Source organism: Mya arenaria, chromosome 15 (genome assembly GCF_026914265.1).
Source record: "Mya arenaria isolate MELC-2E11 chromosome 15, ASM2691426v1".
Taxonomy (NCBI): Eukaryota; Metazoa; Mollusca; class Bivalvia; order Myida; family Myidae; genus Mya; species Mya arenaria.
The window spans coordinates 30,035,359-30,050,772 of NC_069136.1; the positions used below are offsets into that span (position 1 = coordinate 30,035,359).

A 15,414-nucleotide genomic window follows, 5' to 3' on the forward strand; every position below is an offset into this window, starting at 1 on the left:
AGTAATGAAAATCCCATCTTGCTATGAAACTTAAACTGGACACAATGTGCCCTACAACTTTAACCAAAGTTCTTAAGTCAATCAGGGGCTATCATTTGTATAAAGGATGATATGGAGTCATGTAACCTTATTAAGTGTTTGTCCAAAACAACTGTGTGCAATATGAAGAGAATGAAATAAAGGGTATTGGAGCTTTAAGTAAAAAAAATGCCAACAAATATGCAGATGCTTCGGCAAAAGTTGAATAATAGGCAATAACAACATTTTAGTGTTTTATTATTTATTTTGTTTGCATGAGTATGACTCAGTTATAACGCATCATTACAACAACTTACATGATAATGGTAACATTAATCCTGCATATGCAAGATAGGTTCTCTATACAAATAAATACATGCACTAGATATAAGATACTTACAAAGTCAAAACACAGTCAGCAGCCAAATGTACAAATTCAATACAACATCAAGTATACTATGGCAAATATCAATGATTGGCAGTGGACATCAGTGACAGCTTTAGTAATGATTGGGAATCAGCTGCTCGCCATGGCTTAAAGTACATGGGAGACAACTCACAGGAGTTCAGTGATCCAGCAGTACCAAGTGATATATATTTACCATTATAAATGTTTCAGATATCATATCATTTTTATGCAAATTTTCACACTTGAAAAAATATTTAAGCAACATCCTATCATTTACTAGTATGACATTTATAAGAAATGAATATTTATAAGTAATGATATAAGTATTATGATTGTAAACTTCCATATTGAGTGAATTAAGTAAGGCCAATCAATTTCAAGGAATTGTTTGAATTTTGTTACATAACACACTATTAGGTTTTAAATTTTCAGAAAATATTAAGTGTTATGTTATAGAAAAATCAATACAACATTAATTTCGTAGCTATTATTTTAAAATAACTATTTAGGGTAAGAAAGCGAACAATACATTGAGTTGTTCCTAAGACAGCTCAGCTTGATCCTACACAGCTATTCAAATTTAGATGAATATAATTATTAAAAGTATTTATATATATTGCACTTTTAGTCATAGCATACAAAATATCAATTCATGAAGATTAACATATGAGCATAAAAGATTAATCACTTATACACTGTAGGCCCCTTTAAACCAGCGAAAGGTTTCACAATGTTACCACGAACACACCAGAACCAGTGTGGGTACATGTATTCATATGTACATTTATAAGGTAACAATTGTTATAGTGTGTGATACTCGTTACCACACAGAAATCATGTATTTGCCTGATCTTGCCTCTACATAACAAGACCTGTATGTAGCTCCGTTCAATATTATCACAGATCTTTTTCTGTATGTCCTTTTTTGTTCTTTGCTTCAAATGTGCAATTTGTTCGATAAAACCAAATTCGCATATAACTTCTGAACCTATGCTTATATAAGCATATCTTACAACTATTGCACAACAGTAGTATAATTATTCCATAGACTTACAGTCCATACACCCTAGCTTGATTCTCAAATGTACATTCATTGTTTCATTTAAACTGAATCAGATCTTCATAATCAGATCTGAACAACAATAGATTTAAATCCCACTTTGAATTGGCATTGTTTACCCTAAAAGTTTTGATGTTGTGACATCTTGTTGACCAAACTAAGAGCAACCAACTGTTCCAATCTGAGCATACTGGCATCCTTGCTAAGATCCAACCTTTAAGTATCAACTTATGGATTTACCATCATTTCATTTCCAGACCCCAACACATTCTTTAGAAATTTTAGAAATAGCACTATTGGGAGTACCTAACAATAGCACTTTTCAGACTGTCCGTACCAAAAACGCTATGGGGATAAGTCACCAATAACATTATTGGGATTTTCATCAGTCAAATAGTCAAAATCACAGTTTGAGAAAGGTTCCTGAATAAACCCTCTCAATTTCTATCATCTCTTTGTTTTTTTTCCACCAAACTTGCTCCAGAAGCTCTTCTTGTCATGTTTATCGGTGGAGTGGTGTCGCTGCCGTGGTAACGTGGAGAATCCTGATTCCTTGAAGTCTTTGTGCAGGGAAGACTGGCTGTGTAGTGGTCGTCGGGAATGCTTGTCTACAAGGTAGGAGTTTAGGGATACAGTTTAAATATTATCTACAAATGCTTTTCTACTTCATGAAATACATTGACATTAATCCTCGCATGGGGGGAGAATCCCACAGAATTTTCATCTATGCCCCGGGTCTCCCTCATTTTTTTCATCAATATATACCATCTAGATTAATGATTAAAATCCCCTGCCAGAAATATGCCATATACTAGATATTGATGTATTTTTTAGAGGCACAAAGAATCCCCTGAGCCAATGTCAAGATCCCCTGGTCTCCAGAAATTTAACATCTACATGTATGTAATTCAACTTATATATTCCCTGTGTATGGGCTGGAGGCCTTAGAACACAATTAATCTTGAATCTTGAATCTGTATGTTCTTGAGAGACAGGAAAAAAAACACACAGATGCACAAGCATATATCCAATCCCCATTGTTTTAACTAAATGACAATCTGAAAGCAAGCTAGCTGTACAGACATTAAACATTGTCAAGTTGCTGTGACCAAATTTGATTGATTCAAATATATCATCATGTAAATATGTCTGTTGATACAATAAACACTTAAGTGTCATGATGCTATTAAGTTAGTTAAATCTCATTATATACCTTTTATATGAGACTGAGATCGCACTTTGTTCAACACAGTCTGTTTCCAGTGGTCAGGTACACAGAAATCTGAAAATTCAAGATATGACACTATATTTTTCTATTGAAGCAGGAAATCTACTAACACTTGATTTTGTATATAAAATATCAAACAACATGTAACGTAAAGAACAAGTTCAGACCTTTATCAAAACGTAACATGTTTTCTTCTCTCCTGAAATGAGGCGTTTGTAATTGTGGACATTAACACCAAGTTTCATGCCAAAACTAATTTGGCCTGTAAAGTCTGCCCAATGTGTTATAAAGAACCACGTACCATTTTCCTGGTCCTCTTGTACGCGTTGTTTCTGGTCCTGTATGGCTTTGAGCCAGCGCTCCTTGCCCGCAGGTGACTTGGCAGACACAAGGTACCATTTGTCCTTCTCTGTCTCATGGAACTTCCACGCATTCTTTACCACTGTGCTGTACTGGGGGTCTGAAAAAGTAACAGATATTGTATTTTGACAGGAGTACATTAATTGATGAAGAGAAAAGTAATTAAACTCCAGTTAAGTTTTGATAACTTCCTTCAGATAACAGTTTAAAAAGCCACAATAGGTATTTTTCCTTTGGAGAAACATTTCTGTCAGTATTTGCCATTTTCACTATCGATTGTATAATTTCAATACATGGTTTACAATATAAATGTAATTTAGACTAACTGAAATAACTAATCTGCTATTTTGTTATAAGCAATAGTTGTGGAAACCATATTTAGGCAGACATTTTAGCTCTCATGATGATTTCAAACATGCAGTAGAACACTTTACACTAAAAAATTTCCCAATTTTACAGTTGAACACCCCTATTCCAAACACTGTTTATCCGAAATTATCCCTATTTCGAATTTATTTTTCAGTCCCGATTTGACTCCTTCTTTGTTTAACTAAATTTTTGGCCTTTAATCCGAAATCGCTATTCCGAAATAATCGCTATTCCGAAGTAAAATTTACGGTCCCGATTTGGTATTTCACACCTATTTATCAATTCTTAATTTGAACCTGATCGTGTCATAGTCTTTCACACCTTACTGCGAATGTATTCGGTCATCGGCTTGAGGCAACAATGGAGCACAATTAGTGCTTGTTAAAGAATGACATTGAGCACAATCTAAATATCATTAGAAAATGTCATCAGATTCGATTGCTGCGTTATTAAACTTGACGGATATGTGACTAAGAAACACATCAACAGAATCAACAGAGTTCAGCGAGACATCACATCATTTTTTAAGAAATAGACCAAATGATAACATGTAATTTCATTGCTATTTAAACATGCTTTTTATAAAATGTGGTATGTCTCGAATGCATACATGTGCTGTTATTTTGTTTTAAATGTTTTATGTTGTTTTAATAATGAAGTATAATAACGAATTATTTGTCATTTATTAAACAATAAATCAACAAATATTGTTATATAGGAAAGATAGCTCAAACCAATTGTATCATATTGGTAATGTTTAAACGACATTGCAATTTTCACGACTTGATATTTCACGTCATCTATAATTCGCGAACACTGTCATTTGCGGAAAATTGTTAATCTGAAACACCGCTATTCAAAAGTAATTTGTTGGGTCCCTACGTCTTTGTATAAATGGTGTTCAACTGTATTCCATTTCTATGGTGGCAAAGAACAAGCTTACCTTTCCCGTCCTCAACACTGGTGATATCACAATGATCGAGGTCTATACGGCCTTTATAGCTGAACACATGACGCTTCAATAGGTCCTGAATATACACAGGCAAATATTAAAGCATCCATATTGTTGTTCATATAAAACATTATCACATGTACAAATAAAATGTATTGGACACAAAGTCGGATTATTAACCTCGTATCACTTGTTCACATGGTAAAAATTTAAACACAAGACATTTTGCATATCATCTTCTAAATTCAACAGGTATTGGCATTTAGCTTAACAAAAGCATTGTGGAGCCATTGCCTGGTCATCTGCTGTTCATCAGTCCAAAAAAAATGTAACTCAACAATGATTCAAGTCAGACTTATGGGTCTTGCTGTACATGTTTATATTATCTCTGGCAACATGTGTATCAAGTTTCATTTGAATGTCCAAAAGGTCTTTTAATTATGGACGAAGTTAGATTTTGCCTTAAACCTCTGCTGACGAAGATGCCAAGCCTATGACAATGCCTCAACTTTTTAGAAAAACAGAAGAACCAATAAAAATACTTTTAAACGTCATATAAATAATAAAGGCTATATTTTACATAATGTCTTTCCTGAAAGTTCATTTGTATAATAGAAGTTCACATAAAATAGCACAGTTCAGGACTAATTTATTAGCAGGCAGTTAGGTTTGGTTTACCTTTTTACAGTAGATGAGTTGATGGTCAAAGAGGAAGAATGATCGCTCCTGTGCCCATCCTGCAGTGTTCACCTTAGTCAGCTCCCCGGAGAATATCAGCTCTGAGCTACACTCCAACAGATCAGGACCCTGGGAACATTATAGATGTTACATTATATATTCTTTCATTTACTATTACCCATTATATAAGAACAGTTTCACTAACTGTGAAAGCAAGTGTATTTTTTTAGCTTTTCATACCATTTTCAATTCACATATTCACTTATTTTGTGCAGTTTGCAAATAAAACCCAGAAAATCCTCTTTTGAAAAGAAATAATTTAAATATTGCGCGTGTAAATTAGTATATTATTTAAGATTGGATGAGTTGTCTGTCAGGAGGGTAAAGGTCCAGAAGGTCCATGCCCCTGATCTTTGACTTACTTCCCATAAGTCAAAGGGTAAATCTATTGACCACTGGGCAGAACAGGTTTAAAGACTATTCAACAAGCAATCACCATATACTACCATGCTGTATCAGACCAGTACAAATAATTATGTAGTATCTAATATCTATACTAAATAACAAGGAAGTACTTTCTCACCTCCCAGTCAACAACAGATTGTTGCCAGGCTGCGATCTTCTCTATACTTTCCATCTTCCGTTTGCGCTCGTTGATCAGGGTGGCTATCTTCCTCATGGCTGACAAAGCTTCACTCACCTACACACAGAATATTGAGAAATAAGAATTGGTTTTATAATCACAACAAGCAAGTGGCATTTAAGTTGAATCTAACATGATACATATCATACCTCCTCTAAGCAATACTTGCAAAGTATTTTTCCTATCATGCTAGATTAATTATAAGATTATTTGGTGTTTTTTTTTACAAACTACACCTCAATGTACAAAGCTGCTATTCCCTTGTATATTTTGCTACTTACAATTTTGCTACTTCAATGTATATGATTACCCTTTAAGAAATACTGTTGAAACAACTAACCATTTTACAGTGGTATATCAACTAGTGGAACCGTGTGCGTGTGGACTGGCCGTACAGCCAGGAAAACTTGTTGGTGTTATCACTGTTCATGTTGCTCTAATCCTATTTTCCTATTTGTATGCATGCTCCAATATGTGTTCATTTTAACATATATACTTTTATTTCCAGGTCACAAGCTCATTGTTATTGTTAGTGTTATTTGATATGTTATGTATGTTTGTTATTCATGTTGGAAAATAGCTCATTGGGCTAATGTTTCTTGTTTAACACATACCCGACATTAAATAAAGATTCTTGTATCTTGTGTCTTGAAGAGTAATTCATGTATGATTAGTTTGCAGTAGTTCCGGATAGTTATCAGCAGGAAACTGCTCCCATTCTTAAAATACTACATACACACCCTCCCCCCTGTTCTCCCTCCCTCCCCCTTACCTTCTTATAATCGGCATGGTCTGGTGGGGTGTATTTGAGGAGTTCAGCCAACTGGAGGGGATATTTACAGATCTTCTGTACAGGGGTGAGCAGGAAGCCCTCCAGGGGAATCTCCACCAGGTCCTGCAGCAGCCGACATGCCTGAAACACACACATATACATAACAAGCTTGTACCATAATCATTGTACTGTATTTAAAGCTAGAAAACCATTGTTCATATGGTAAGCTAGTATGTAAGTTCACTTTATGACAAGATATCAAGACAATCATATTTTTAAGTTATTTAATCTTCAACAACTACATACACAGCTTTTAAAAAATGACTTTTAGGTATATTTGTATATTTATATGGCCACCTCGAGTTTGAACGAAATGATTTTACAATGACCACAAATCTAGTGGAGCTTACCTCAAAGAAGTGTTTGTACTTTGAATCCCTGCATAGGTCCTTCAGTTCTTCACTGGCAGAGGGATGATTGTTACAGTAGTCAGAGTAAATCTCAAAACCACGATGCTGCAAATAGTGAACACAAAAAGTTCAAAGATCATGAAATATTGCCAACCTCAAATCACTATTTTATTTTTGAACATAAGTCAGCTAGCACTATTTCCAAACTGTTTTTAGCTATCATACTGTGTTTTTACAAACTACTGCTCAACAGGCATTTTGTTTTCTATGATGAGATTATTTCCCCTTAATGAAGTTGGATGTTCTCAGTGCACATTTGAACCTAGTTTGAAAGTAATTAAACCCTCTATTGCAGGATGGTCATAAAATCATTATGAAATTTCTTTCTTTGTGCTATAAATTATCAATTAAGAATAAGGAAGATGTAAATCAGGAAGTATTAACAGGACGTCATATTCAATGTTTGAAAGGATACTCACATTGTCGAGAAAGCACTGTCCAATTTCACTAAGGTGTGGACACACATCAAAACACATCTCCAGCTTCTGGAGAAACTTCTGGGCAAACCCGTATATAGTCTCGATGTTGCCGAATATCAGCTCTATCCTCTCATTCCCGAACATCTCCGTACGCTTCCTCGCATGAACTATATAGCCCTGGAACATAAGAGACACGAGTGCTGCATTGCCTGTGAAACTATGATGTTATGTCATCATTAAAAGATAATGGTATCTGCATGGACCATGCATTGAACTATGGATAGAAATACTAGTAGAATTACAATGACATGTAGTTATATTTCTAAGTATCTGTTGTTAGCAATGCAACATCATTATTTGTCCTCCAAAGCATGAACAAAACATTTTCATTTGCTTTCATGAAGGAACAATGCAGCCCCAATGCATATTTCAAATTGTGTTGCCTTAATAAAGAGAAAGACAAATAGATCTTGATAATCATGAATATACTCGTGTGTTGCTTGAACAGTTCATCATTAGTTTATCTCACTGATGTGCTGAGCCATGTTAATATTGAAACTAAACCAGCGCTCTAAACCAGTGGCAAGCAAAACAAGAGTGTCATGGTGGGAAAGCAAAATTCTGTTGTACAATCCAAACAGAAGAGGAGCATCACTCAACAGTTATGAAAGCCAGAGCTATAGGCTATGTTGTAAATGTGCGTATTGTCTCTGGCAACATGTACACTAAGTTCAATTAGAATATCTTTAACATTTTTTTTGCTATGCCCATTGAAAAAGTTTTGGCAAGCCCATGACACCAACGTTATGACAATTCCCTCAAAATGTTTTCGAGAAAAAGTCAACTTCAAAGGAAAACTGACCTCCACAACATCCCTCAGGTGTTTGACATATTCTCGTTCAGCATTGATGATCTCGTTGACAACATTAGTGCGTGCCTGGTTCTTGTTGAGCATGGAGACGCGGCGGAGTTTTGGGCTGGCGAGGAGTGTTTCATGGACCATTGTCACTTCCATCTCCTCCTCCTCCACTTCTTCCTGATTCACACGCAACTGAAAACAAAATTGTATAAGATTAAAGTTTTGCGAAACTTGATCTTGAGCATTTCTTTCCTCAAGTACTGTTGTCTTTTGTTTATTGTTTAAGTATACTAACTTATTTCAGCTTGATTGTGAAAACAGTTGTAAGGTGATCTGAACCACTTGAGTCCATTTCTTGAGAAGAAACCATTACTTGATTACTTTTGAGATGCTGTGCATCTTGGGGGAGAGGCGGACACATACACAACTTGACGACTCTCATTCATTGAGAGTATAATGTTGTATTTGCTTAATTGACTTCAGTGGTAATATAAAATCAACGCCTTAGAAAAAACATGAATCTCAATAAGCCCTCTATGGATCTATGTAAGATCTACATTAAGTTAAATTTTGGCAGAATTTAGACATTTTTTCTTAAAACAGCCCTCATTGATTTGCATTAAATTGGGAGTTCATGAGTCATATTCACCCTGACGAAAGCTGCAGGGAACCAGCCCTCTCTGTCTTCGATCGCCCCAAACCACCAGTCCTTGTCGGCCATATCGTGAACCTCAATCACGTCCTGCGCGCGGAATGCTAGCTCCTCTGGGTCCATCGTGATGTGGTCCCATAATGCCTCAGCGTATGTCAGGCCTTCCTCATCCTGGTCAGTAGAGAAGGTAGATAAATATTTAAGTTTTGGGATACTTAAGATACTATATTAAAACATAGTGTAAGTAGAAAGTTTCTGATCCCATAATGCAGAGAGGTACGTCAGACATTCCTTATCAATGGTAGGTAGAGCATGAAAGTTGTGATGTGATCCCATAATTCAGAGAGGTACGTCAGACATTCCTTATCAATGGTAGGTAGAGCACGAATGTTATTTATCATTTATAGGATATATGCCAATTAAGCATTGTGATCTTATCCCACTGCCATAATGCCTCAGAACATATTGCACCTTTCTCATTATGGGTGGTGTGACACTAAAACTTTGCACCAGGAGTGAAAACTACTATTGCATGAATCTAGTTCTTTTTACAGCTTATTACAGCTGTAATATATATATATATATTGAGTATGTACATATATAATTTAATTAGTGCTAAATGGACCTTCATATGAAATCATATTATGGGTTAGAATATAATTATGTCCCAGTACTCATGTACTTTAAAAATATTGCGTATTAATGATTCACATCAGTAAGTTGACGATGGTTTTTTATCCTTACTGAACCCGCTATTTCATCAGAAGGGAAACGCAGCTTGACGTCAGAAACTACTGTCAACACTTAAATCATTACAAATACAAAACATAAACAACCACTGCACTTGTGGTAAGTGTCCACTAGATATTTTGGAACTAAAAAAAGATGTTAATGTTAAAAATATACAACTGTTGTATTGGATAAAGGAACAGAAATGTGACACACTTATATGGTGCGTGCACTCAACCACATGAAATAAATAAATGAATGCAAAAACAATAAAGATTTACTGATGGTATACAAGATAAAGAAGATATAATTAATTACTTGTCCTCTGATAAGTGATAGCAAGACTTAATGACTAGCTCATTAGCAATGAAAACCAAACATTGCTACATTTTAAAGAAACATTCCAAATAATGTACTTTCCTCTGTATGACACTGAGGGAAAAAATATACTTGGTGATCAGGAATGCTCTACAGCCAAAATGACTAGATATAAATGAAATCCTCATTCATAAACAGAAACCAATCTGTTACTACCAATGTTAATGCTTGTGTCATCAGGTCAAAGGGTCAAGTGGGCTGACAACTACTCAAGTGCCTTACAATTGTCATTCATGCTTTTAACTTCCTACTCCAATCAGGAAAATGATCTTTAGTTTTTTTTCAGAGAAGTGTTTATAACTTCCATACTTTCTTTTAGATGGCTATAACATTTTACTGGTTCCAAGTATTGAGAAAGCAAAAGAAAAATAGATTTGAAAACTTTATTTTTAAGTTTAAAAATAAAATAAGATTTATTTTCAATAAATCTTTGGTTACAAGTATACATTGAACAAGTTCCCCAAGGTGAACCAGTGCTCGCCTGTTATTTCATTTCTTCAAGGGGCATAACTTGAAAATTACTGAACCCATATTTATAGAGCTTGCTTAACATGTATGTATTGTACCTGACAATATGTGTACGAAGTTTCAATTAAATATCTTGAACACTTTTTGAGTAATGGTCAATGTTTTCTCACAACAACGCCAACAACAGATGGGAATTTAAAAATGAAAGTTTCTGTAGCTACAATCGATCTTACCTCCTCCATGTTGGTGAGCTGGCTGGTGGAAGATCGCACACTGAGAGACTTCTCCTGGAGGCTGGCTTGGTCAAACGACAGGTCTGAGTCTGACGACAGGCTGCCTGACCCATCCAGGTGACTGTCTATGTGGAAGTCTGTAAGGTATGGGGGTATTTGTTTGTAAACAGCAAACCATTTCAAGATAATGGAACAGCTGTAAATAAGCTGAAAACCTCTCAAATGGCCGACTCACTTAATTCATGTCCAGGTTAAATGTTTGCTTTATAAAAACTTTTAACTGTTGTCTTCTTTATTTAGATAGACTGATATCATTGGTCGTTTGTCGTTGGGTTTAAAAAATCTAGCTTATTTAGGTCAGTTTAAAAATGAAATGATAAGTTGAAATATTCCAAAGGTTATAAAATCTTGAGTTTGCTAATACAAATTTGCTGAAATCTAAGTGACATACAGAGTTTGCTAATACTTACGTGACATAAGAGTTTGCTTAAGCTTAAGTGACATACCAAGCAAATGGTGCAGTTTGCGTCGTTTGTGTAGCTTGTCCAGACTCTCTGGCATACTGCTAGATCTGACCAATGGGAGCTGCTTCTGTAGTCGCCTTGGTGCCCGCTGTAGCCGTGATTTAATTGGATGAGGTGTGGACATCTGTAAATGAGAAAGAATATTATTACTTATAATTGTTAAAAATTGAACAGAAGAAACATGGAAGTCCAAAAAAACATTAAATGGCAAGTCTGAACAACTTAATTTCATTGACAAGAAATGGAATAAGATTATGGTGACCGCTGACATCTATATATACAGTATGAGTTTAGCCGAGATAAGTTACATGTAGACTTGACATGCTTATATTTGTAACATTTTTCAGCACCTTTAACAATGATTTAGTTTTGTGTTTATCCATCAGCACAATTTTGTCTTACATTTTTTTTTTAATATTGAACATTACATTTTGATGATAAACAATACTAAATCATTGTTAATAGTGCTGAAAAATCAGTTTGCTAAAACCATGTTAGATAAAAATAAGACTAGTTAAAATTTAATCAAAATTATAACTATAGCTTTTAAAAACATATTACCTGTTTTGAAAGCTCATTTTTCTTTCCAACAAAAACATTTAATCCCTTTGAGATCATACTTGAAATATATGTGTTTATTGTTTTGACAACCATTTGTTATTTTGAATATGTTGAGCAAAAAATTCATAAACACTTGAACATAATCAACTATATCTACTTTCTATTAAACACAAATATCAGCTGAAGATTTAAACACTTCCTTTTCAAAGACAATATTCTTTTTCACAAGTTTTTAGCAAATCATTCTGTACACAAATAAGAGATCACAATAATAATCATTATTTCCTGGTGTGCTTCAAACCAATTGTTTTGATGTTGTGAAAGCTTTGAAGACAACACTTAACAGACAACAGTTAGTCACTGCAATAAGTTGGGTTAATGACGATTGGAGTAAGTGCGATAGATCAGGTTTCATCAATTAAACACAACTACAATCAGTTAGTAAATAACATAACAACTGCTTTCAATACATGTAACCCGGAGTTCACTTAACTGGGTTTTCCAATGGCGGTACAAATAAAAAGGTGAAATTCAACCTATTGAAATAAAAGTTTCTGTTGTTTCCAATAGTAGCATGTGTATATTAAAATGGTACAATTTTGTTTGTACCGGTGGATTAGCTTGGCAAAACCAGAATATTTATAATTCCGGGCTTCAACTATTGATTGGCCAAATCTATCATCGCCCATCACATACACCACTATCAGTATAATTATCAAGGTACAATTTTGTATGCATAATGCCTATATCAGATTACAATCTCTTCGGAAATTAATCTACATATAGTTTGGTCTGGTGATTGTCCCCACAATATTTCTTAATTCTCCGATATGAACCACAGACCTATGAACCAGGGATTGGAAACAGCACAAAACTGGTAAAATGATAAGATGAAATAAATAACCGACAATCTTAGTATCAGTCTGCAATCGTAATTAATTATCAATCTCTGTTAATTCCTGTCATCTCTGCTGTATTTAGAGCAGCTATGTGTGGCCTTGTAGTGAGCAATTAATCTATTTGAATTTTTTAAATTTATGAACTAGTTTAAATTGATATTAACAGATATATAATCTACCTGATATCATTGAAACAATAAAGAAATAATTGCCCACAATTCCTAGTGTGACAAGTTCAGAAATATTACGCTAGTTAAATATCATTGCGGATTTGATCTTGGAAGAAATTTCGCAAGCTTCCAAAATAAACTATATAGAAATAGATTGGAATTTCGAATACATGGTAGAAATTAAATCTATTGTCATAAACAAAAAGAAATCATCTCTAATCATGATAACTATTTTCTAATGTTATCTTATCTAATATGATCATATCTTACCCTCCTGTTCTTCTGTTTATCGAGATCACGGCGTCTCATCTCATACAGGTTTCGAAGTGAGCTGTATGGCTGGAGATTCACCTCGCTGCCGAACGCCCTCACACGCTCTGACAGGAACGAACTGCCGGCTAGAACAGATAAACATATACAGATGATGATGATTTATTCTGATCAATTTTGACAGTTTTGTTTGATATTGATAAAATTAAGCTACTAATACTTGTTACTGTTCTAACATCAAAGTTAGAGTATAGAAATTAAGAAAACACTTTCCAACATGGTTAGGTGGGATACGAGAGTTCATGTATAGCAGTGTGTGTATACCTTGTGATAAATGACGTCATAAATGCCAAGTGGTCCGAAGCATTATTTTGCTTCAAATGAGAACTTTAAACAAAGATAACTTTACTATATATTCACCATTTTAAATGAAAAATGGCGCAGTCTACACCGCTTACATACACATTCATAATGCTGACATTATTTTGGAAACAGGTTTGTTGAAGTGTTCAAGGAAACTAATCACCTGATCAAACCCCAGTAATAAAAAAAATGGTGGGGCTGTTTAACCGGCAAAGACTGTCCATTGTTTCATTGAAAAAGGTGAAGAAAAAGAAAAGTTATATTTGCTTTAAGTCATAATTCATGGAAGCAAAATGTTCCCTTCCAACATATAGTTTTACTGTTTATGATGTAATTTATCACTTGGTATAATATAATACACACACTGTATAGCACTATCCAATATGGTACAATATGATTTATGAGGTATTTTGTAAGGGGGGGGGGGGGGGATAGTCATTTTAGCAAAATTAGTAATAAATTCAAATTCAAAAATAGGCCCAATATAATGAATTATAATCTATCTTGAAAGTGTAGCATTATAAGAAATTCAATCACATCTGAACGACTTGATACATCGTAGGAGACTACATGCATACCATGCAGTCAGATAAGGATATACTATTTATTAATATGAGGAATTAATTAATTTAAATTATACATTATAAATTTTATACCAGGTATTGTTGTGCTTTAAGTATGTTACAAAAATACATATCTGTTACTTATTTCCATTCTTTTTAAAATGTGAGTAATCGATGTTGCATGATAAAAAGTAATTTAAATTAAACATAAAGCAGAATTGTCGGAAAACACAACATAATTAAAAATATTTTTGGTGAGAATGTCAATAATTATTGCTAAAGAATAAAAAAATACACCACTCAGAGAACTGAAAACACAACAATATATATGCCTGGCCTGGTTTATAAAATCAGAACAGTTATAAGATACATAAGATACAAGAGGAACACAATATAACAGGAAATTATATCTGAAAGGAAAACAAAAGTAAACATAACGAAAATTAATGTTAAAGCATAGAATACATTATGAGTAATAATATAAATAGTTCTATAATGAGTATGCTGAAATAAATATGCAAGCATGAAGGAAACAGAATACAGCTTATATGGTCAACACATATAGGTCAATTCCCAATAAAGTGCCATAATATTCAAAATAAGAAAACTATACACTCTTCATTATGGCCACTCATAAATCCATTCACACATCTTAACCAACAGAACAGATAAATCAACTGGAACACACTGTTTAAATTAAATACTAACCTTTTTAAATAGTATTACAAAATATGAACATCTTAAAATCAATGAATAAAACAAAAAAAGATTAACCTCTTGACTGAATAACCGGTTGACCACATAAACTGTCCACAGAACAATTACAAACATTCAACTTGACATAACACATACAAGAAGGCCAACTTACTTAATGCTTGTTATCTGCGCAGCTTAATCTTGTATTGTTTATTCTGTATTTTTCCAAATGTTTTAACTTATAGACACATATTCTGTACACTATAAATTGTAATAAAGGGGAGCTTACTGTAAACTCACAATTCATATATTGTTTCTGGAAAAGCAGAAAAACATATTCAAACATTTATAAGTTGGCCTTCCTCAGAGTACAAGTATTATACTATATTCACATATTAACACATTTACTTCCCTTTACTCAGGGAAAACAGGAAGTTTGTATAAAATGAAAACATACTATGAGACAAAATGGAGCAAAGTCAGGAATACATGCTTTAGTATCACTTAACAATGATATACACTGTGAAAGCATTGATATTCGTGGGTATTAAATTTTCATGGTTTTTCGAAAAAGGACAATTTCGTTGATACTTAAATTTGTGGATTTTCATTTTTTGAATAAAAAAAATCGAAACTGCAATCCTAAATCATCTTCAAATTCACCGTGCATG

The 15,414-nt window shown here is 34.0% G+C and overlaps 1 protein-coding gene across 9 annotated transcripts in view; it reads right to left on the reverse strand.

The window, feature by feature from the left end:
- Positions 1-263: 263 nt before the first annotated feature.
- Positions 264-15,414, reverse strand: part of LOC128219956 (uncharacterized) — a 65,854-nt gene continuing 50,703 nt past the window's right edge. For all 9 annotated transcript variants that reach the window (XM_052928164.1, XM_052928161.1, XM_052928163.1 and 6 more), the window contains 14 exons: positions 13,122-13,249; positions 11,204-11,345; positions 10,698-10,834; positions 8,887-9,060; positions 8,241-8,429; positions 7,379-7,555; positions 6,900-7,004; positions 6,490-6,630; positions 5,658-5,774; positions 5,075-5,203; positions 4,388-4,472; positions 3,017-3,175; positions 2,701-2,769; positions 264-2,095 (listed from right to left, as the gene is read on the reverse strand). In XM_052928164.1, coding sequence (XP_052784124.1) covers positions 1,935-2,095; positions 2,701-2,769; positions 3,017-3,175; positions 4,388-4,472; positions 5,075-5,203; positions 5,658-5,774; positions 6,490-6,630; positions 6,900-7,004; positions 7,379-7,555; positions 8,241-8,429; positions 8,887-9,060; positions 10,698-10,834; positions 11,204-11,345; positions 13,122-13,249 — 1,913 coding nt within the window. In that variant the 3' untranslated portion in view covers positions 264-1,934. The remainder of the gene's footprint in view (positions 2,096-2,700; positions 2,770-3,016; positions 3,176-4,387; positions 4,473-5,074; positions 5,204-5,657; positions 5,775-6,489; positions 6,631-6,899; positions 7,005-7,378; positions 7,556-8,240; positions 8,430-8,886; positions 9,061-10,697; positions 10,835-11,203; positions 11,346-13,121; positions 13,250-15,414) is intronic.